Source organism: Ammodytes marinus (assembly GCF_949987685.1).
Source record: "Ammodytes marinus genome assembly, chromosome: 18".
NCBI classification, from domain to species: domain Eukaryota; kingdom Metazoa; phylum Chordata; class Actinopteri; order Uranoscopiformes; family Ammodytidae; genus Ammodytes; species Ammodytes marinus.
Genome location: NC_137222.1, coordinates 20,069,117 through 20,090,733, shown reverse-complemented (window position 1 = coordinate 20,090,733; position 21,617 = coordinate 20,069,117). Strand labels below are relative to the sequence as shown.

Genomic DNA, 21,617 nt, shown 5'->3' with positions numbered 1-21,617 from the left:
GTTTAACACACGTAGGTCCAATATGGGGCGAAGGGACGAGCTTCCTCTCTTTGGAATGAGAAAATAACGGGAGTAAAAACCCTGTTGGGCTTGCTCGATCGGGACGGCTCTGATCGCTTGTTTTTTCAGCAGGGACGCTATTTCGTCCTCTAGGATTTTTCCCGAATCCCCTTTGGCCATAGAAACTAACACACCGTTGAATCTGGGTGGTTTCATAGCAAATTGCAGTCTGTAACCCTGCGAAATAGTGGAGAGAATCCACGGGTGAACTGCGCATGCGCGCCACTGCACCACTCGCGCAGCGAGGGGGCCTATGTGGCTGTGCTTCGATGACGTCACCCTCGGGGACAGAGGGGAGAGGTCTGCTCTCACAGGAGGAGCGTGAGCTCCCCCTATGGGAATATAGGGGCCAAGACTTTGATTTATTTTGTTCTGGGTTGTGCATTTCACCCTTGGCCTGGCTGTGAAAATGCAGGGTTTATTGTTTTCACATTTAAACTGAGTGAACGTGCTTGGTGACACTGTGTTACTTGTTGCCCCTGTCTCACCTCGCTCTGAACGTGAGGCGGGAGAGACTGAGAAAAGGCACCTGGAAAACTTGAACCTATCCAGGTCCCTGAACCATGAAACTTGGGGCTTTTCTCTGCCCCCACCAGTTTTATTTTCTTCATGGGAGGGGGAGCGAGAGAAGCTGGGAGCGTTAGGTTGCACGCTTCTTCTTCCCGTCCCCGGGGTGGGGAGAGCGGTTCCTGGCTGCCGCAGCAGCGAAGGAGTGTTTGCCCCATGGCCTTGGGTTCTCTGACCTAGGCTGTTGGTTGGTCTGTGGGCCAGCTGTGTGGGCTGGTTTGTAGGCTCTCTGAGGCCTGCTTCCCCCTTGTTTTCCCTTTGCCGCCGTTGCGGAGGCAGTAAAGCCTGACCTCGCTGGTTGGGGCGGGCGGGGAGCCTGTTTTCTGGGAAGGCAGAGATCGAAGGCTTCTCCTTCTTGTTTTCTGAGAGTGCTGGTCTCTCTCATCTTCTCCAGAGCTGGACCAAACAGACCCTTGGTTGGGTCATATGCTGCATCCATGACCTCAGCTTTTTTTGCGTCAGCCAGTCCGGAGAGATTGAGCCATAACGCTCTCTCACCTGAGACTGCAAGTCCCATAACTCGGCCACAGCCCTGAACTGCGCCCCGTGAGGAGCGCAGGACGAGATCATTTACAATGCAAATTTCATCCCATAGGGCAGGGTTAGGTGACCCAGAGTCCAGCTGGTGACCCATTTCTTCAAGTATTTCAGCTTGATATGCAGACAGCAGTGGCATGGCATTGAGTGAGCATACTGACTGTGCTGCATACTTATACATCCTTTGGTAAGTGGATGTGGTGAGGTGGTCCATCTTATCAGGCAGAGATATGCCCGAAGAAGCAGAGAGAGAGCGCCGGTTTGGGTGGAGGTGGTACGCCACTGAAGGCTCAACGGCTGGGGGTTCGGCCAACCCCAGCTCACCCATCCCGTGGATCTCCAGCTTAGAGCAGCCCTTGGTTGGAAGCTTGCTCTTAAATGGGCTGGACCAGTAGCGGCTCATTTCCTTCATGCAGATGGGAACTGCTGGCAGGAGCTGCTTAGACGGTGTTTGGGCTGGTGAGAGCCTTTTGCCGTCATACAGGTCTCTCTCTTTCCCTTCAGCATCCGGGGTTGCAGGCCATTGAATGGACAATTTTGCTGCAGCCCGTTTGCAAACCTCATACAAGTTACTGTCCACTGGTGGCACAGTGTCAGAGGCACTAGGGGGTCTGGACAGTTGGGCAGGAAAGGTGGAATCGTCCTCCTCTTCCTCCATTTCATCCATGTTGAGGAGGTCAGAGTTGGCATCGCCCTCTGCGTCCTCAGCATCCGGTCCCGCCTCGAGGAGCTCCTCGATTAGCGGAGGCACGTGCGGGGATGCTGCCTCCATCATGTCCGCCCAGCTAGCTGTGGCTTGGGACTGATGGGTGCTCATTGAGGCTTTAGCAGTAGTAACTGCCAGGGAGGGGTCCTGGTTGTTAGCCACTGTCACCCTTAGCCTCCTTTCCAGTATTTTCTCTGGCATTGATGCAGTGAATGCATGAATGTGGGTCAGCTAGCGAAGTTTGAGCATGTTTAATGCCCATACAAGCTATGCACATTGGGTGAGGGTCCCTGCCTGATATGGACGCCCCGCATGACGCGGGGCACAGGCGTGATACAGCCTCGTTGACCTTCGGCTCCAACCCTTTGGCGGGGGTGGTGGACGAAGACATAGCGACTGGAAAGAGAAGAGAAAAGTTTTAAACTTTAGCCGAAATAGGCGCACCGTAATGCGTGGCCTTTCGGTAAATTATGGTGCTAGTAAACGGGGTTTAGCCCGATTCTAACAACGTATAGACAGAGTTTGCTCGCCCTGATGCGTTAGCTAAACTCTGGGTGTTTTGGCTCAGTTGGCAAGCTAATGCTAACTGTGCCGCGGTAGGCTCGTCTTGACACGTTAGCCGTAAAATATAAACTACACCGTAACCCGCGACACCGGTAAACAAATACAGTGTAGCCGGAGTAGCAGCTCGCCTTTACGCGGGCACTGTCTGGATAATACAGTGTAGAAAACAGATGACTTCTTACGAAGTACTTACTCAGCCGATCCAGGTTAAAAGCCTGTAACTGCGTTCGGCGACGGAATCCTTGACGGCACGTCTGTGAACTGTTAAACAGTTAAAGCTAGCCTAGATGAGCTGAGGGAGCTTGAGTAGCTTTCTCACGGGAAGAAAGCGAGAATGATGTGAGGAGGGATGGTCGACTGTATAAGTGCAGGGGGCGGGGCCCCGTGACACAGTCCGACCTGTCTGTCAAGGACAGACGTGGTGAAATTGGAGCTTCCGTAGTAGGGTCACGCCGAGGCGATTCCCATAGTGAAACACCGAACGAAGTTAGAAAAAGAACATATTTAACTTCAATAGTCAGTATCCTAGAGGCTCAGGCCTGACAGCAGACATGGGTTTGAATCTGACCCGTGGTTGTTCTCTGCATTTCTTTCCCTCTCTGCCCCATTTCATATCTGTGTCTCTGCACTGTCAATAAAGCATTGAAAGGCAAAAAAAAAAGCAAAAAAAAAAAAAAGACAAAAAATATCGATTTTAGTTATAAAAATCGATACTGATATCGCGAAACTAAGTATCGCGATATATCGATATTTAGATTTTTTGACACAGCCCTACCAGTTGTATGGGTGTGTGTGTGTGTGTGTGTGTTTTAAAGTTAGTAGTTCTGTCTTCTCAAAGACATCTGTAATGTGATTCCCTTTTTTATATTCTTAAATTTATATTAGTATGTGATTCACTTTTGGACGTGTGGATAAACTGTAGGTGAATATCAGTTTTAACATCGGCTCATGTATAAATATTTTTCTCTGTGAAAGGTATCAGATATACAATCATATGAAAAAGTTTGGGAACCCCTCTCAGCCGGCATTATAATTGACTCTGCTTTCACAAAAAAAATATAAAAGTGGTATGTCTTTAATTTACCAGGAACAGCTAAGTACTGGGATGTTTTCCAAACAAAGATTTTTTGAAAAGCAGTATTTGGTTGTATGAAATAAAATAAAATGTGAAAAACTGGCTGTGCAAAAATATGGGTACCCTTGTGGTTTTGTTGATTGTAATGCCTGTAACAGCATGTAAAACTGATGAATTTAAACACAAAGTTGGTTGGATTATGTTGTTAAGCCTTGAACCTCATAGAAATGTCTGTTTAATCATGAGAAATGTATTTTAGGTGCCTAAATGCAAGTTGCACTTCTCCTTGACTCTCTGCTGAAGTGAGACAGAATGGGATCATCAAAACTGCTCCCAAAAGATCTTAAAAACAAAGATTATTCATTATCATGGTTTAGGGGAAGGCTACAAGAAGCTTTCCCAAAGGTTTCAATTGTCAATTTCTACTGTAAGGAACGTTGTCAGGGAATGGAAGGACACAGGCACAGTTGCAGTTAAACCCAGGTCTAGCAGACCAAGAAAAGTACAAGAGCGGCATATGCGGCGGATTGTGAGAATGGTTGCACACAACCCAAAGATCACCTCCAAAGACCTGCAAGAACATCTGGCTGCAGATTGTGTATCTGTACATGGTTCAACAAATCAGTGCAATTTGCACCAAAACATCTGTATGGCCGGGTGATGAGAAGGAAGCCCTTTCTGCGCCCACGCCACAGATACAGTTGCATGGAGTATGCAAAAGCTCATTTAGACAAGCCAGATTCATATTGGAAGAAAATGCTTTGGACTGATGAGACAAAAATTAAGTTATTTGGTCTTTATAAAAAGCAGATGTTTTGGTGCAAATTGCGCTGAATTGTTGAACGATGTACAGATACACAATCTGCAGCCAGATGTTCTTGCAGGTCTTTGGAGGTGATCTGTGGGTTGTGTGCAACTATTCTCACAATCCTCCACCTATCCTCCATCCTCCTGTTTTTTTCTTGGTCTGCCATGCCTGGGTTTAACTGCCACTGTACCTGTGTCCTTCCATTTCCTGACAACGTTCCCTACAGTCGAAATTGACAATTGAAACCTTTGGGAAAGCTTCTTGTAGCCTTCTCCTAAACCATGACAATGAACAATCTTTGTTTTTCAGATCTTTTGGGAGCAGTTTTGATGATCCCATTCTGTCTCACTTCAGCAGAGAGTCAAAGAGAAGTGCAACTTGCATTTAGGCACCTAAAATACATTTTCTCATGATTAAACAGACATTTCTATGAGGTTCAAGGCTTAACAACATAATCCAACCAATTTTGTGTTTAAATTAATCAGTTTTACATGCTGTTACAGGCATTACAATCAACAAAACCACAAGGGTACCCATATTTTTGCACAGCCAGTTTTTCACATTTTATTTTATTTCATACAACCAAATACTGCTTTTCAAAAAATCTTTGTTTGGAAAACATCCCAGTACTTAGCTGTTCCTGGTAAATTAAAGACATACCACTTTTATATTTTTTTTGTGAAAGCAGAGTCAATTATAATGCCGGCTGAGAGGGGTTCCCAAACTTTTTCATATGACTGTATATATTTTTTTTACTTTTTCTGTGCACATGGCATTGAATGCAAATCCAGGTGCAGATAAACGTATGGATATTGACACATAATTCGACTGTTGCTTAGCAGAATCACTCACATGCTTTTTACATTTATTTTTATATAGGATTGCCCTCTGAGCTGTGTGGCGTGTTTTTAAATGCACCCAGGAGAATTAGGGCAGGCTCTCTGGCCACTGTTTGTCAATTAAGTCGATATCTGTGCCAGGCCAGTTCATCCCTTTCACACAAACTGGCCCGCGTTGGGCCATTAGAATCCACCAGCACAGTGAGAAATAGATTAGGCCGTGTAAATATGGGTCATAAAATCAACTTCACCTCACCGCATCATGGCCCATTGTGGTCAATACAGAAAACGCTCTACATGCACACAGAAACACATGTGCACCAGCCACTCTCACAGTCATAAATTCAATCTGAAGCTTTTTTTCCTGTGCAGGAAAGCAACAAGGAGTTATATGGGCTATGTAGTGTCAGTCAGTGGAGTGTGGTCAAAGCATAATTAGTTTTTAAATTATCGCTGTTGCCTAACGGAATGAAAGGGAGGGCGGGAGAGAGTGGAAATTAGAACAGATCTATGTGACCTCAAAAAGCAATGTTTGCCTCAAATAAATACATATGTTGAATGTGTGGCTGCAAACACACTTTATCAACAATTTCATGATTCATTACATTTAAAGCTCCCATATTATACACTTTTCGGTACTATTATACACCATATTATATGGTCTTAGTGGTCCCTAATACGTTTTTCTTTAATTGTTTGCTGAAAAAAACTTTCAGATAATTTATTGTACTATGCTGATGTTCAGCTAATCTCACAATGGCCTATTTTTTTAAAAGAGCTGCAGCTCCCCTCGTAAATATACATTCTTTGAGCTCCCCCCGCCCTCTGTCCGGAAGCGAAGCCAGATACGCCTCGCCCTCTGTCTGTCGGGGCCGTGGACCAATAAGAAATAGGGGTGTGGGCTGCACAGTGGAAGCTTCTGGCTTTCCAGTTTGTGAGGCCAGAAACGAGGAGAATTCTGACTGGAGTATATTGGGGGGGAGTGGTGGGGGTTTCAGAAAGGGGGAGAGTGAGAAAAGGAGAGATTGTTATTTTTTTAAATATTTTGGCAGTCTCTAGGCACACCGTGGACCCATGGATATGTTAGAACACATTTAAAAAGTGCATTTAGCATAATATGTGACCTTTAATAAAAGTTTTAAAGTGTTTTATTCGTATAACAGACACAAGCAAGTGCAACACATAGTCATATTTGAGAAGCTGTTACCAGATGACCTAAGGGATTATTTCATATTACTTTTTAACAGGTTAATAATATTGTATTGATTAACCAATTCATCTGTAATTTCAACTTCATTGCATGCTTAAATATGGTCATTTTATTTGTCAAATTTTAACTACAATTTGGAGAATACCTTTTTTTGTTGATGCAATTTACTTGACTATGGATGAATACATAGAAACTGAATCCATGAATGTTTCACAATCACTATTGTAAATGTTGATAAGCCACATCAATATGTTTGAATTTGAAACTGAAAGTCCTTAATTGCGCCCCAGTGCAATTAATTGTAAGTACTTCACTCAAACCTAGATGCTTCTCTGAAGAGTCGTTCTCTCTGTGCCTCTGGTTGGGTGCCTCAGATGTTTTCCCCTTAGCCTCCATAACCCTGATTGCCTGACAAAGCTGTTCTGGTCTCAGGTGTGTTGTATAAAAGCAGTTGGTATTCTTTCTTTTTTCCCTCCGTGTTGTTGCTTCACACCTTTTTTTTCTATCAGTCTGCTGGTCTAGTTCTGCTGTCCCCCTGTTGATCTCGCTCCACAAAAGATAAGCCAATCTGGTCTTTTTTTATAGATAACAAGCCTCCATTTCAACTGAAATAATTGCTATGTCACAAGCTGGGCTAAAAATGAGGGAGAGAGAGGCTGGGAAACCCCCGTCAAATTTTTTTAATTACAAAAAAATAAAAAATAATCAAGGGCCCCCCTATTGGCCAGGGCCCTGGACATGTGCCCACTTTGCCCATGCGGTAATCCGTCATTGATTATTTACCACCAGACTACAAGACAGTCAAATCTGTGATATCGTATGCAGTGTACTTTGCAGTGTAATGGCTTTAGGCTGCTGCGGTTAATATGTTAACATGGGCGACTTCCCCTTAATTTGAGAACCTGTTGCAGCTTGTAATGGTAATAATGTTTCCCTGTTTGACTCACCTGAGTGTTGCGACATGAGGTTGATAGTAGCCAGCTGGCAGGTAGGCGTCTGTTTACTTTTGCCAGCTTGCATTTAAATAATAGATAATTTATGTTTTATTTGATTGGTGAAATGTTGCATGGCAGCGTTCCAGATTGTTAAACAGTCCAAAACAACAAGCCATAAATTGGAAACTGTAAAGTATTCAAAGTTGGACAGCAGTATTTTGAAAGATGATTCACTTTGGCATGTAATAGCCACTGTTGTATTTCACTCACTCAACTGCGCAAGGAACCCCCCCCGAAATTGTCGTACCTTGAGAGGAGATATACAGGTGAAACTCGAAAAATTTGAATATATATATAGAAAAGTTCATTTATTTCAGTAATTCAACTTTAAAGGTGAAAATAATATATTATACAGACTCATTACATGCAAAGTGAGATATGTGAAGCCTTTATTTGTTATAATTGTGATTATTATGGCTTACAGTTTATAAAAACCCCAAATTCAAAATCTCAGAAAATTAGAATATTACATAAGATCAATAAAAAAAGGTTTTTAAATACAGAAATGTCAGCCCTCTAGAAAGTATAATCATGCATATGTACTAAGTACTTGGTTTGGGCCCCTTTTGCATGAATTCTTGCCTAAATGCGGCGTGGCATGGATGCTATCAGTCTGTGGCACTGCTGAGGTGTTATGGAAGCCCATGTTGCTTTGATAGTGGCCTTCAGCTCCTCTGTATTGTTGGGTCTGGTGTGTATCATCTTCCTCTTGACAATAGTCCATAGTTTCTCTATGGAGTTCAGGTGAGGAGAGTTGTCTGGCCATTCATGCAGAGTAATACCATGGTCAGTCAACCAGTTACCAGTGGTTTATGGTACTGTGGGCAGGTGCCAAGTTTAGCTGGAAATGGAAATTGTCATTAACATAAAGCTTGTCAACAGACAAAAGCATAAAGTGCTCTAAAATCTTCTGGTAGACGGCTGTGGTGACTTTGGACTTGATAACACAGTGGGCCAACAGCAGCAGATGACACGATACCTCAAATCATCACTGATCCAAATTAAATGTTGCGTTTCATTTGGAAATCAAGGTCCCACAGTCTAGAGGAAGAGTGGAGGGGCACACAATCCAAGGGGCTTGGAGACCACTGTCAAGTTTCAACAGTCAGTGATGATTTGAGGCACCATGTCATCTGATGGTGTTGGTCCACTGTGTTATCAAGTCCAAAGTCACCACAGCTGTCTACAGGAGATTTTAGAGCACTTCATGCTCCTGTCTGTTGATAAGCTTTATGGAGATGCTAAATTACTTTTTCCAGCAAGACTTGACACCTGTCCACAGTGCCAAAATCACAAGTAACTGGTTGACTGACCATGGTATTACTGTGTTGATTGGCCAGACAACTCTCCTGACCTGAACCCAATAGAGAAACTATGGAGTATTGCCAAGAGCAAGATGATACACACCAGACCCAACAATACAGACGAGCTGAAGGCCTCTATCAAAGCAACCTGGGCTTCCATAACACCTCAGCAGTGACACATGCCGATAGTATCCATGCCACGCCGCATTGAGGCAAGAATTCATGCAAAAGGGGCCCAAACCAAGTACTTTGTACGTATGCATGATTATACTTTCTAGAGGGCCGACATTTCTGTATTTAAGATCCTTTTTTTATTGATCTTATGTAATATTCTAATTTTCTGAGATTTAGAATTTGGGGTTTTCATAAACTGTAAGCCTTAATAATCACAAGTATAACAAATAAATGCTTGAAATATCTCACTTTTAATGTAATGAGTCTATATAATATATTAGTTTCACCTTTTAGGTTGAATTACTGAAATAAATGAACTTTTGCACGATATTCAAATTTTTCGAGTTTCACCTGTATACGAAAAGTTACATTTCAATGTGCCTTGTGTAAATTGACTGATAAAGAAAACGTAACTTAACTCAACCCAATTTTCTATAAAATCATAGAAATATAAACTGAAAGTCATTCAATTTGATCATACGTTCAGTCTCATTTAGAAAAATGTATTACAGATACACAGCAAAATCGGCAGTGTTAATTCAACACCTATAGAGTTAAATTCAACACTTTGAAAGTGTGTATATAGGTCCACACCAGATCGAGTAAAAATAACACTTTTAAAAGTGTTAAATACTTTACACTGTGATTGAGTTGAATCAACTCTCTCAATAGTTGAAATTTAACACTGGTCAACACTCACCAGGGTTAAATTTACACAACACTAGTGTGCAGTGTTAAAATCTAACACCCATCAGTGTATTCTTTTTTAACACTGAATAGAGTTGCTCCCATTTAACACCACATCAGATTTAAAATTTAACTCGATATCTAACCCTCTAAAGAGTTGATTTATATATTTTTAAAAACACTGTGGGGAGTTATAATCCCTAGTGCTATACATGGTCAAATATTTAGCTTATATTATTACTTCTAAATCACATTATATTCCTACAGTACGGTATTATTATAAGGAAGAAAAAAACAATGCAAAAAGTTTGTATTTCAAAATAAATTGTATTTTCAAGTACACCACATTTAACACAGCATTGGCTTTAACATGTTTCACAGCTGCCAGCCTCAATAGCACAGGTCACAATATGGCAATATGTACATTTTTTTCATCCATCTCATTAGAGTACTGTTCCTCATAGGGTCACACAATATGGCAATGTGGCACAATGTATACTTTTTCATCTATCCCATTAGAAAACTGTTTATCATAGGGTCTATAATAAATCAACTTATCAACAGAAATAACAGAAAATGAATCATTCCTCTCCTGGATACAGTAGGCATTAAGGTGCTCATCAAAATAAAGGGTATCAACTGTGCCAGTCAAAATGAAAGCTTGATCGTCATTTATAATGATACGGTTGATCTTTCCAAAAACAGGCATTTCCATATTTGTTGAAATACAAAGTAACATACCAGTTTGATACTCAGTTCCATAGTTCTTCACCCACTTGGTAGTTGACACATCAGAGTATGCATTCAAGTTTAACATTGCAATTAAAGTCTCACCACCTTCCAAATTATCAATTGTTTCCTTCCTTACTGGACCAAACTCAAACCTCTGAAAATTAAAATTCTCCCAGTGATAAGCTAACTGTCTCTGGTGTTGTTTTACCAATGCTTTTGTGATATTTTTGAAATTCTTGACAGATCTTTTAAAGAAGTTATGTTTGGCTTCAAACCTCATACACCATACATGAAGGAGTGGGCCTATTTTACGAATACACCTGGGGTAATGTATCATAAAATGATGCTTCGGAATAAGTCTTCTCTCAGGAAACAAAGATTTGAACAGCTTGTGATGATCATTAATTAAATGCTTCAGATAATATGTCATACCGTTAGTAACAACTGGTGAAAACACTATATTCACAATTTGAATCAAGAGGAGGAGCAAGTTCCAAAAACTGTTATTTCTTTCAACTACATCACCAAAAATGAGAGGAGTGTTTCGCACAAGGCACCATGACTGAATAGCATTCAAACCAAGATCTTTGCTACCTTCATCCATTTTCAACCCACTGGGCCTGTTTCTTCTCTCATTAAAACCATAGTTGAAACTTTGAATTCTCTGTGATAATGATTCCAAAGATAGATGTTTCTCCTTGACAAGGTATCGAAAGACAAGTTTCAGTTCGTACTGCACTACACCTTCAAGCAAGTCGTGCATGATGTCAACCGCATAGTTATCAGAGATGTGAAAAAAACGCAATGTATTGAGCTCACATGTTTTCTTGACACCAAATGTTGACGCCAAACTAGGATCTTCCTGTAGAGCTGCACAATGTTCTGTATGGATTTCTTTTGTACGAAAAATCAAGCCGGGGTGATCTTCGGTGAAGACAGATTGAAGCTCTTCCTTAGTGGTTAAACAAAATCTACAACAATATGTTGCAGAGAAGGACTCAACATAACCAAACAGCCCGTGTAAACCTAGGTTATCACCTGTTACTTGTATAATGGACCCTAGCAATGGTGAGTCAGAGAAAGGCACTTCTATTCCTTCATTTTCTAGTTTTTTAACATCATCAAGTAGAGGCTTCAGTATTTCACTAAAGCCATACTTTTTCAGGTCTTGTGAATGAAAAAGTGCCACAACATGAATATTCATCAAGACAGAATTGCACTTTGGGGGCAGGTTCCTCAATATAAAGTATATACAACCAAGTTTGTGTATCCCCTTCTTTGACCCTAAAGGATTTGCGGTCTCGAAATCATCATAATACAGTTGAATCTGTAAAGCATGTTTTTCCTGGCAAAACAATGCATTTGTTTTGAAGTATGAACCATCACATATATCTTTAAAAATACCTTCTTCCTGTTGTTTGTCCTGCAGGAAACTTTTGCACAATTCACTGTTTATGAACATAGACTTCAAGGTTCCTAAGATGGGTACATACACAAATTTATCCGTTACAGGGATCTGATTGTAAACTCCTGTTGTTCGATCTCTACGTACATCGAATCGCACCCCAAGAACATATTCAACAGGCTCAACTATTTCCCACTTTTCCTTAAAGAACTTCTGTCGTTTGGCTCCTGTATTTAAGACTGCGAAAGGATTTGGTAGTTGTTCAAAACAACTTTCCACCTTCTTTTCAAAATCTGTGCCTTGAATTTCTGAAGCAGTACAGTTGAGAACTGCATCTCTTGCTTGCCTGTGAATGTCATTTACAAGCTCTTCCATTGACCCTACCATTGCTTGTACAGTGCTCTCAGCAACACCCGATGATTGCAACTGTGCTACAACAGAACCACACATGTTTAACAAATCATGCTTATCAACAGAGACCTGGGTGGCTACTGGAGTTACTGTACAGACTGAATGAGAAGTTGAAGGCACATCATCTTCTATGTGCATGTCCACATTGTCAGTAGTAATTGTTGAAACAGTGTCCCGGTGCAAACGAATAAGGTGTTTCTTGAACCCTGAATAAGTGCAAAATAATGAAGAACAACCCGGCTGTCCACATTTCAAACGTAACGTCTTTCCTGGATATAATCCATGGTGAAATCTCAAATGCTGACAAAGCAATACAGAACTTCTGTGGTGTACCTTACAGATAAAACAAATCAACATATTTGCACCCAAGGATGTGTATCACCTCAAATCTGTGTATTCAGCAGTCTTGCTCTGAGCTCCTTCACACGGGGAGTTTCCTTGGTACTTCCCACATCAATGTTGAACACAGTGGTTTGGATGAAGGTATAGAAGCTGTTGAGGGATTCATGGTAGTTCACGCTGAAGATGAAGTGTGCCTTGAAGAGTTCATCGAAAGCTGCCAGGGATGTCTGCGCCTTGCATGGGATGGCCTTGTGGTCAACAATGACATAGAATCTTTGGATGTTGTTCTTCTGTTCACCGACACACAGGAGGAAAGGCTGTCCTGGTTCCAAACTCCCAAGGAAGGTCTCAACACTGACTCCAATCTGCAAAAACAAAGAGGAACAAGGAAACATTTTAATGACCTGCTACACTGCTAAAAACATATGCAGCCCATGCACAAGTGGCACAGACGAACTTGCTTACCGTCAGATATCTCACAAGATGTTCGACAGCTTGATATGAGCTTATTCTAGGACCCTTCTTGTGTCCTTTTGCAGTGGGGGGAAGTAGGTGAAGCAGCAGTAGTATGCTTGACAGGTCACTGTCCCAGTCTAGGGGGAAAGAAGAAGAAAGTAGAAGATTGTCAGAAAGATTTACATCTGAAAACAACCTTAAATAAAACCAGATTATGCAACATACATTATTTGGAGCATTCAGGTAAGTAATTAAATGTTTTAAAAGAGATAATGAACCATGCTTACCAGACCCATCGGAGCTTTGATTTCCAGACAAGAGGTCTTTGACGAACTCTTTAGAATTCTTGGAGTCTGCCAGGATCCTAGGTTTGAAGTAGGTGGGCCATTTTGCCAAAAATCTGCCAGAAGCATCCTCTCCAAACATCATGGTGAAGTCTTGGTCAATCTACAGAAGAAACACTTTAAGTCCTTGCAACCTCTCATAGACATAGGAAACCATCCACAAACTAAATGTCAGTATTTTTACGCTTGTTTAAATAAAAGTGTAATCCTCCAGTTATCATTGTTCACTTTAAAATGAATTAAACAATGGTATGTCTTTCCTACCAAGCCAGGGGTATCGAGGAAACGTGGGAAAACATCCAGGACTGTGGAGGAGTTTCGCTGGTCTTGAACCAGTGTCTGGCGGTATTGAAAGGTTGCCCTCATCTTCTCTTTGACAATTGTTGCATCAGTCGTGTGCTTCAATAAAGAAATCGCCTCGCGGCATTCCTCGCCAAACAGTTGCTTGTCAGTTAGTAGAAAATCCCTCTTGCTCTTTGGACCATCTTGATATGTAGCGGTGGTTGAGCATCTCCGGGACTGGACTGCAGAGCTGCGTTGGACTGTCTTTATCCTCCATGCCAAATAGCCAGACCCGCTGTCTGCATCATAGTAGTGCTCCTGTAAAATCCCAAAAGAACAAAGATAAACATAACTGATGTATCACAGCATTACAGGGCAAATTCAGAATAACCTCCCTATATCAATTTATCATACGCCATTGATTTACAAACTTACATATCCATTTTTTGAGTAAGGATCCTTGAGGTAGGGAAATAGAGTAATGATGCCAAGAGCATATTTAGTTCGCACATAGGTTGGTGGGAGCCTCCTTTAAAAGAAGAAAATATATTATTTTTCAAGCTTTAAATTAGTAGTAAAGTATTGAATCAGTGTTAGTGTCATTATAATTAATCAAAATATCTTAAATGTCAAACTAAAATAAGAATATGAGAGAACAAAGCACAATAAAGCAGAGGTTAAACTCAAAAGTAGACTTTCAATACAAACAAATGATGTGTGTAATCATGTCAACTGTTAGTCCTGTGCTTATTTCTTTTTTGATACCATGTCCTTTTATTTACAGCTCCCTTTTGTTACTATCTCACTGATCATATTTTCACCCGTCAGTCCTGTGATTGAACTACCAGCTATTAACAACCTCTAACATGCAGTTTTAGTTGTTCAGGGATGTGTTCCCATTGAATACGTTTTGCTGTAGAGATTACTTTTTGTAATCTTTTGCTTCAGTTTTATTTTCTCTCACAATTTTTTTGTTTGTTTGATTATTCTGACACAAATTTGTTTTGTATAGAAAAGCCAACTTTATTATATTACTGAAATAGTAGACCACAATAATTAAATAGCTTTTAACTATGGAACAAGGTTATTTGAGGAAAACATCCATTATTGTTTCTAAAATGTACACCTACATCCTCTAAACATATATTATTTGTAGAGACATGGTGAGCACTAGAGAGAACATGACATGCTTACCCATGAACTTCAACCATGTCAGCCACCAGTAGGTTTACCATCTGTCGCCGTGTACCTTCCGTCAATGTCTTTGTTTTGTTATATTCATGCAACACCTTTTCTCCCCCTGGCTTGGACTGAAGTATATCTCTCACCATCTAAAGACAAAGAAACAAATACATTTTAATTTTAACCTCCCCTGCAACAAGACCACAGTACAATGTCTATGATTAGTTAATACATTAAAAAAAATTAATTTATATACCGCCTCTGCTGATTCCTGATCGGCGTGGGTCCTTTTCACTCCACTACCTTTCTCAAGAATGATTGTTGCATCAGATGAATCTGAAGGCACAGAGGATGAGGTGTCTGACACAAGCGACTCCGATGAAACGTCTAATTGATCTTGATGAAGCACAACTGCAAGACAGTTAAAAGAAATACACACACAACTGAATAAAAATGTTGTTTGAGGCCCCCTAACAAATTTTTTGGCTTTTCAGCCAAACTGTAACTAAAAAGTCCCAACAGGTTAGCTGACTGAAACAAACATACCGTCACATTACATACTATTACAGTACATCTGGTTACTGATCCTTATTTTTCCCTAACAAGACTAAATCTTACCTGTAGACTTTTCTGTAGAAACATTGATTGTAAGGTCCCCTGCTTGTAAAAGGTCCTCAAAAACATCTGCATCCACCTCTGTCCCTGATTCATCTGTTAAGTGTAACTCAGTCTGTAGTGGAAGACCTAACTTTCCTATTACTGAGAGAATATCAGATTTAGAAAAATGGCCCTTTGTATGCTTCTTTTATTGACACTTTTTTATCATTAATTATTAATCAATAATCAAATGGCTTTTAACTATGGAACAAGGGTCTATGACATGTACACAACTTATTCCTTGTTGTTTCTAAAATGGACACCAACAGTCTCAAAATATATTAGTAGAGACATTTGTTTTTTCTTATTCTACATTTTAGATATATTACCAATTGCATTTTAACTTGTCCATAAGACATGATTACAATTGGTCAGCATAATAAACAACAATTGATGGATGGGGCAATGTAACCATATTAAAATCAAATCACATTATAGCATGAACTAACATTTTAGCAACTTATTAGTTTACTCCAACAATCAGGGCTGTGTGAAAAAAGTAGTACCAACCTTTCTGAAGAAACGAGCTGAAGTCTTCATAGCCTTCTTCAGTCTCTGCCACCTTAACGTACTTCTGACTGCCACCAAATCTCACCTTGACCAACATTATGTCCTTAAAAACAAAGTACATTCATGAATAGTCCACACCTGTTTCAGTCAAATTTTCTTTTTTTGTTGCCTTTATTATGCCACTGGGTAGCAACAGTCAATGTCGTTTTTCTAGCTTAGCCAGTAAACAGACTTGACTGTGCACACGCTAGCTTGTATGGCCACATGGCGGCCCTGCTAACAGTCCTCGATGCACGTATTCTCTAATTAGCATATTTATACATGGAAATGGATGAAATCACTAACCCAGTACATAACAATGTCAATAAACTCACTGTACATGTGTTTTTAAATACCTTGACTTCATAGTTTGAACAGAAAACAACTAAAGTGCAGCGAGCAGAGTGGAAACGTAGCTTACCGCGAGGAGTCCCGACCCAAAGAGGAAGTGAAGCGAACGGAAGCGCGACAAGTGCCGTAAAATAAAAGGCGCTCGATACTTAAGCGATAACCCCCATCATTTTCCTGTATTTAAAAGTATCTAACCTTTACATGAACCCCAATATACTTAATTAAACAATTTAATAAAAACGTTCGGTCGACATATCAGCAAAAATAAGAAGAATATGGAGGAAATATGATAGCGGAAATCCTAACCAGCCACCTTCAAAATAAAGGTCTGAGCTACCAGAGTACATAATCCTTCCAACATGTAGGTTACATGCCGGTTCATGAACTAAATAATACAATAAATAAAGCGCAACGAGTCACAACATCACATTACTGTACTAAACTTATTGTTGATGATAGTTTAAGTGGTCCGTGATACAATCCAATACTATGGAGTGGCAAACAAGCATCTAACTTGCTCTAAAATCAAATTGACTGTTGTGCGCATTGCCGAATCAGTGTGTTGCTGATACTTTTCTTAATAAGAAAAGGGGCCGTGTCCACCTAACGCCTTTCTCCGAGCACACAAGGCTTTTTTCAATAGATTCCCAATGAGACGCGGCTGCCTCACTGTATAATGTTGCTGCGTTGTTAGCTAAGCATGGTTTGCTGATGCTAGCCAACCAATACTGATGGTTAACCATAGCTTCTTGTAAAACATAGTAATACACATGATTGGGTATACATTTGAATTAAATATACATATTTGCTTAGACATACTTACACATGGATGTTCCTAGCCACAGTTTGAGGGATGTCTGATAATTTTCCAGTCCAAAGAAAAGAGTGTGTCTGGAACTTTATAGGTCCATGGTCTGGAATAGACTCCCGCCTCTTTCAGACAACCACCAACGGTTTGACTTCTGGAGTAACACTAGCTATATTTTGAAATCAACACTGTAGAGTGTTTTGCAAAATATGAAATTTGACTCCCTGTATTAACACCAACTCTTTTAGAAGAATAACTCTCATGTAGTTAAATTACACTAAACCAGTGTTGAAACAACTCTATATGTTTTACACTCCACTCCAACACTGAATATCTAACACTTTGGATTTTGCTGTGTATGTTTCAGTACATTTTAGATCATGAATTATTTATGCTTTTTGGACAAAGTACATTGCTATTTGCTACAGCGACATTGTAATTTTTAGCGTGAAATACTGCAATACATTGTTTGTTGCCATGTTCCCATAATTAAGACAGGAGTGATCAATATTGAAGTCAGCAAGCTCGAAAACATGCATCATGCAACATGATCGACACAAAAAGTCCTAAATCCCTCATCTCTTTATTCAATTCTACATGTGTTGCATTTTTATTAAGTTACATATTTAGTTGCTGTCAAACACAGTGAACAGTGTGTTTATTGTAAACCAGAGGCTCTCCTGCACCTGCTCCGATACTTTTCGTGTTCCCGCGAGTCCAGCAGAGCAGACACTCAAATTTACACAGCACAAAGGCATCCTCTGTGATTTACTGTTATCACATATGGCGGGGACAGTATATCAAACACAACACAAGGTGTGGTCGGTGGGCTGGAAAGAGAGGAAAATAACTTTCCTCACAGGTTATAACAATAAATCACACCTTTATTCTATTCACTGCTCAGTCCCCTGAGAGGACTATGTCAGGAGTTTATCCTGTTTGCTCTTCTGCAATGCTGTTATACTGTACATGATCCAGCTAACGGTAGAATACATACAGTGTCGTGCGAAAGTTTGTGAACCCCTTGAGGCTTTTGGAATTGTATTTATTTTAACCATTATTAATAAAAAAATTTCAATACCAGTATTTTTATATGAAATAATAGATGTTTGTTTATCAATTCAACATTTTTCTTTTCCAGAAATCAATTGTTAAAACAGTTAATACAAATTGTTTGACAAATGTTGTATGCAAAAGTTTGTGAACCCTAAGCTGCATTGCTTAAATCGAGCAAGGTAAACACAATCAGGTGGGCCAAATTGATTGATGAAATAGACCAATGTAATGAGAGATCTTTAGGGAAGAAAATTGGGCGCCACTAGATAAAACAAAGATAAAACCTGGTCAGTTTAGGCCCACCAAACTGAACCCATACAGGTCAGAGATGCTAAAAGGGAAAGAAATCTCAGAAGATCTCAGGAATAGACTTGGTAGGTTGGCTTTTACCTGAAAAATCCCTTTTCTTGTGGCGCTTGAGGATATTTTTGAAGGAAGTCCACTTCTAGGCCGATGTTAAGTCAATCTTAAAGCTCTCCATTTGTAGATGATTTGCCTCACGGTGGGCCGATGGATCTCAAACTTTTTTATACGAATGTATAGCTGTCCCCAGACAAATGTGCAACATCAAAACTCTATTCCTGAGATCCTCTGAGATTTTTTCCCCTTTGAGCATGTCTGACCTGTATGGGTTCAGTTTGGTGGGCCTAAACTGACCTGGTTTTATCTTTGTTTTATCTAGTGGCGCCCAATTTCTTCCCTCAAGATCTCTCATTACATTGGTCTATTTCATCAATCAGTTTGGCCCACCTGATTGTATTTACCTTGCTCGATTTAAGCAATGCAGCTTAGGGTTCACAAACTTTTGCACATACAACATTTGTCAAATAATTTGTTTTATCTATTTTAACAATTGATTTCTGGAAAAGAAAAATGTTGAATTGATAAACAAACATCTGTTATTCCATATAAAAAATACTGGTATCGAAGAAAATGAATTAATAATGGTTAAAATAAATAAAATTCCAAAAGGCTCTAGGGGTTCACAAACTTTCGCACGACACTGTATGTAAAAAACTGAAGGTTGCTCCTTTTTGTCTCTTTTCAATGAAAAAAAGATGAGTCAGACTACTAAAAATGATAAAATGTCTGTAAAATGTGTGTGAAAACAGCCTTCTGTAAAAGAATGATCCCAGTTTATTGCAAATTGAATCTAACACACAGACAGAATTATGAGTCACATCCAGGTATATTGAATACAAAAGAATGGAAACATAAGAGGTGCCGGTAGATATGCTGCCAGTCATGATGCATCTCATCTCATTAAATTGGCTTGGTTGTAAAATATTATTTCCTTTACTCATCAAACTGCTTAAAAAAGGCAGCCGCAGGACAAATCTTTACATTCCCAGTGGGCTATTTAAAGTAGTCGTCTTAGGTATTTATGTCATCAATTTAGAGATTAATTTTGTATAATGTTATTTAATTTAGCTGCCACACATTCAAGCACACACAGACACAGATAGACACGCACACACACAAACAATCCGCAACAACTGCAGCACATTAAGACATTCAATCACACAGCGTGACAACAGTTTCCTTCTGGGAAAAAAATATCTATCACGCTAGTTGTTTTAACATCTTGATGCAGACAAGACAAACGTTATCTGTCCTCCCCTTCCTTTGATGTACTCGAAACACCTTTATTTTACCTGGGTTTTTTTTTCAGCTAGAGTAACCTGAAACCAGTAGTGTTTTAGTCACTAACTCAAAAACTATGAAGATTGATGATGTAATGATAATGTAGAGCAGATGTTCAACTGTGGGTTCAGAAGTTCATGGTTGTGTGCATATTGTTACCTTATAGACTCAAGAATACATTCAATTCCAGACACGGGAGAAATTCTAATTTGAATTTACAACATATTTATTTGCTGTAGTACGCATGCCAAGCCAGTAGATGGCGGTGACACTTGTAGCCGAGTAGATAGTAGGGCCCAACCGATATGAATTTGACTACCTCTGGGGCAGCAATGCATCTCACTCAACATGATTGCTTGATTAAAAATAATAAAAATAAATCTGCAAAAAAATGCTGATTGCCGATTTTTCGGAGATGTGCTATAATCGTCCGATTAAATCGGCCGGCCGATATACCGGTCGGGCCCTAGTAGATAGCTCTATTTGGTGCATGTAAAGTTCAAACAATCCGTTTACTGTAACTGAAAATGAATAGCTAGCTAGGCTGCTGGGCTGTGAACATGGACATATAAAGAAATGGTCACCGGATTGAAACACGGCGTCCATTCATTCCTATGAAAGCTGCTCTTTGGCGCAGAGAAGCAACAATGAAGCATTAATGCGGAAATTCATGCGGCACGGAAGCATGACGTAGCATGGACGTTGCGGCATTATGGACCATTCAAGAAAGAGGGCGGCAAGCGTACTGGTAGATGTAGAATCATTCTCGTTCTGTAGCATTGTAAGCTAAAGGTCTTAGCGAGCACAGTTGCATTGTTTACCGACCATAGGCGTATAAGTCACTAACCCCCTGATGATTTGCTATATGTGATCGCTGTATGTGACACTCCGTTTTTGTAAAGTGATAGGGGAGAACGGGGTAATTTGTCACACGGGTTGGTTGTCACAATCGTTATATCTCGGAACCAGAAGGCGCTGTCTGTGAAATTTTGGTATGTAAATATCCAGAATTGGGATCAGAGGTCATCCATAGTCTTCCTTGGAGTTACACTGCTGAATTTGAGGTGAGACGACTGTTTGTGTTTTTCATGTCAAATCGAAAATATTTAGCTTCTCAGTATTTTTCTTCTAGGCTTTTACACAATGGGTTTATAACAAAACACTTGTTACCCATACAAAGTGTGAAGGGTAAACTATAGTTTAGATTGTGGTTAGCAAGCTGATTAGTTGTCAGATGGTTGTTGGCCTTGATGCTAGCAAGTAATTCAAGTTGGGCGTCACATTTTTGGGGGGGTTGGTTGTCACATGTTATCTCAAGGCTGCAGCCAGAAAAGGAACCCAATAACGAAAGAAATTGTCAAGCTGTATCCTCACTGACACCCCAGAGAAGAAGAGAATAGAGCAGGAAAAGGCAGCTAGCATGCAAAAGAAAAAAGGGGCAACAAAATCAAAACAACCCAGTGCATCCCAAACTAGACCAGCTGCCAAGGCTACAGTAAGTTATGTAGGCCTATTTGTCAACTTGACAATGCAATTAAACTTTCAAATTTAGTTCTACTTTCTTGCCTTCTTTTTAAGATTAATCCCATTAAGATAACATTGTGACAAACAACCCCATAGTGTTTGACAACCGACCCCTTGATGGGGTTGGTTGTCACAATTTGTAAGGGTGTCTTTAATGATTAATTTTTTCTTTATTACAATAAGATAGCAAAAGTGAGGGGTACACATTTCAAGCCAACACCTTAAAGGCCTACTTCACCGGTTTGAATATGAAGGTGTATTGAATTCTGAGATCCTATGTAGTATAAATGTGCGAAAAAAATTTAAATCGGTTCATCCTAGCCTGAGAAAAGGCAGAAAGAGTGTTTT

General features: G+C 40.1%; 2 protein-coding genes across 2 annotated transcripts in view; one reads left to right on the top strand and one right to left on the bottom strand.

The window, feature by feature from the left end:
* The window catches only part of whrna (whirlin a), a gene marked incomplete at both ends in the record, with an annotated part of 218,267 nt that overhangs the window by 39,861 nt on the left and 156,789 nt on the right, over window positions 1-21,617 (top strand). The gene's annotated exons all lie outside the window — the stretch shown is intronic.
* LOC307264973 (uncharacterized protein) lies at window positions 12,316-15,944 on the bottom strand (the record flags this gene model as incomplete). Its single annotated transcript, XM_080046542.1, has 8 exons — window positions 12,316-12,781; window positions 12,882-13,009; window positions 13,160-13,319; window positions 13,481-13,816; window positions 13,934-14,027; window positions 14,693-14,829; window positions 14,937-15,091; window positions 15,848-15,944. The coding sequence occupies 8 exons, from the start codon at window positions 15,942-15,944 to the stop codon at window positions 12,458-12,460; spliced, it is 1,431 nt and encodes a 476-aa protein (XP_079902668.1). The 3' UTR covers window positions 12,316-12,457.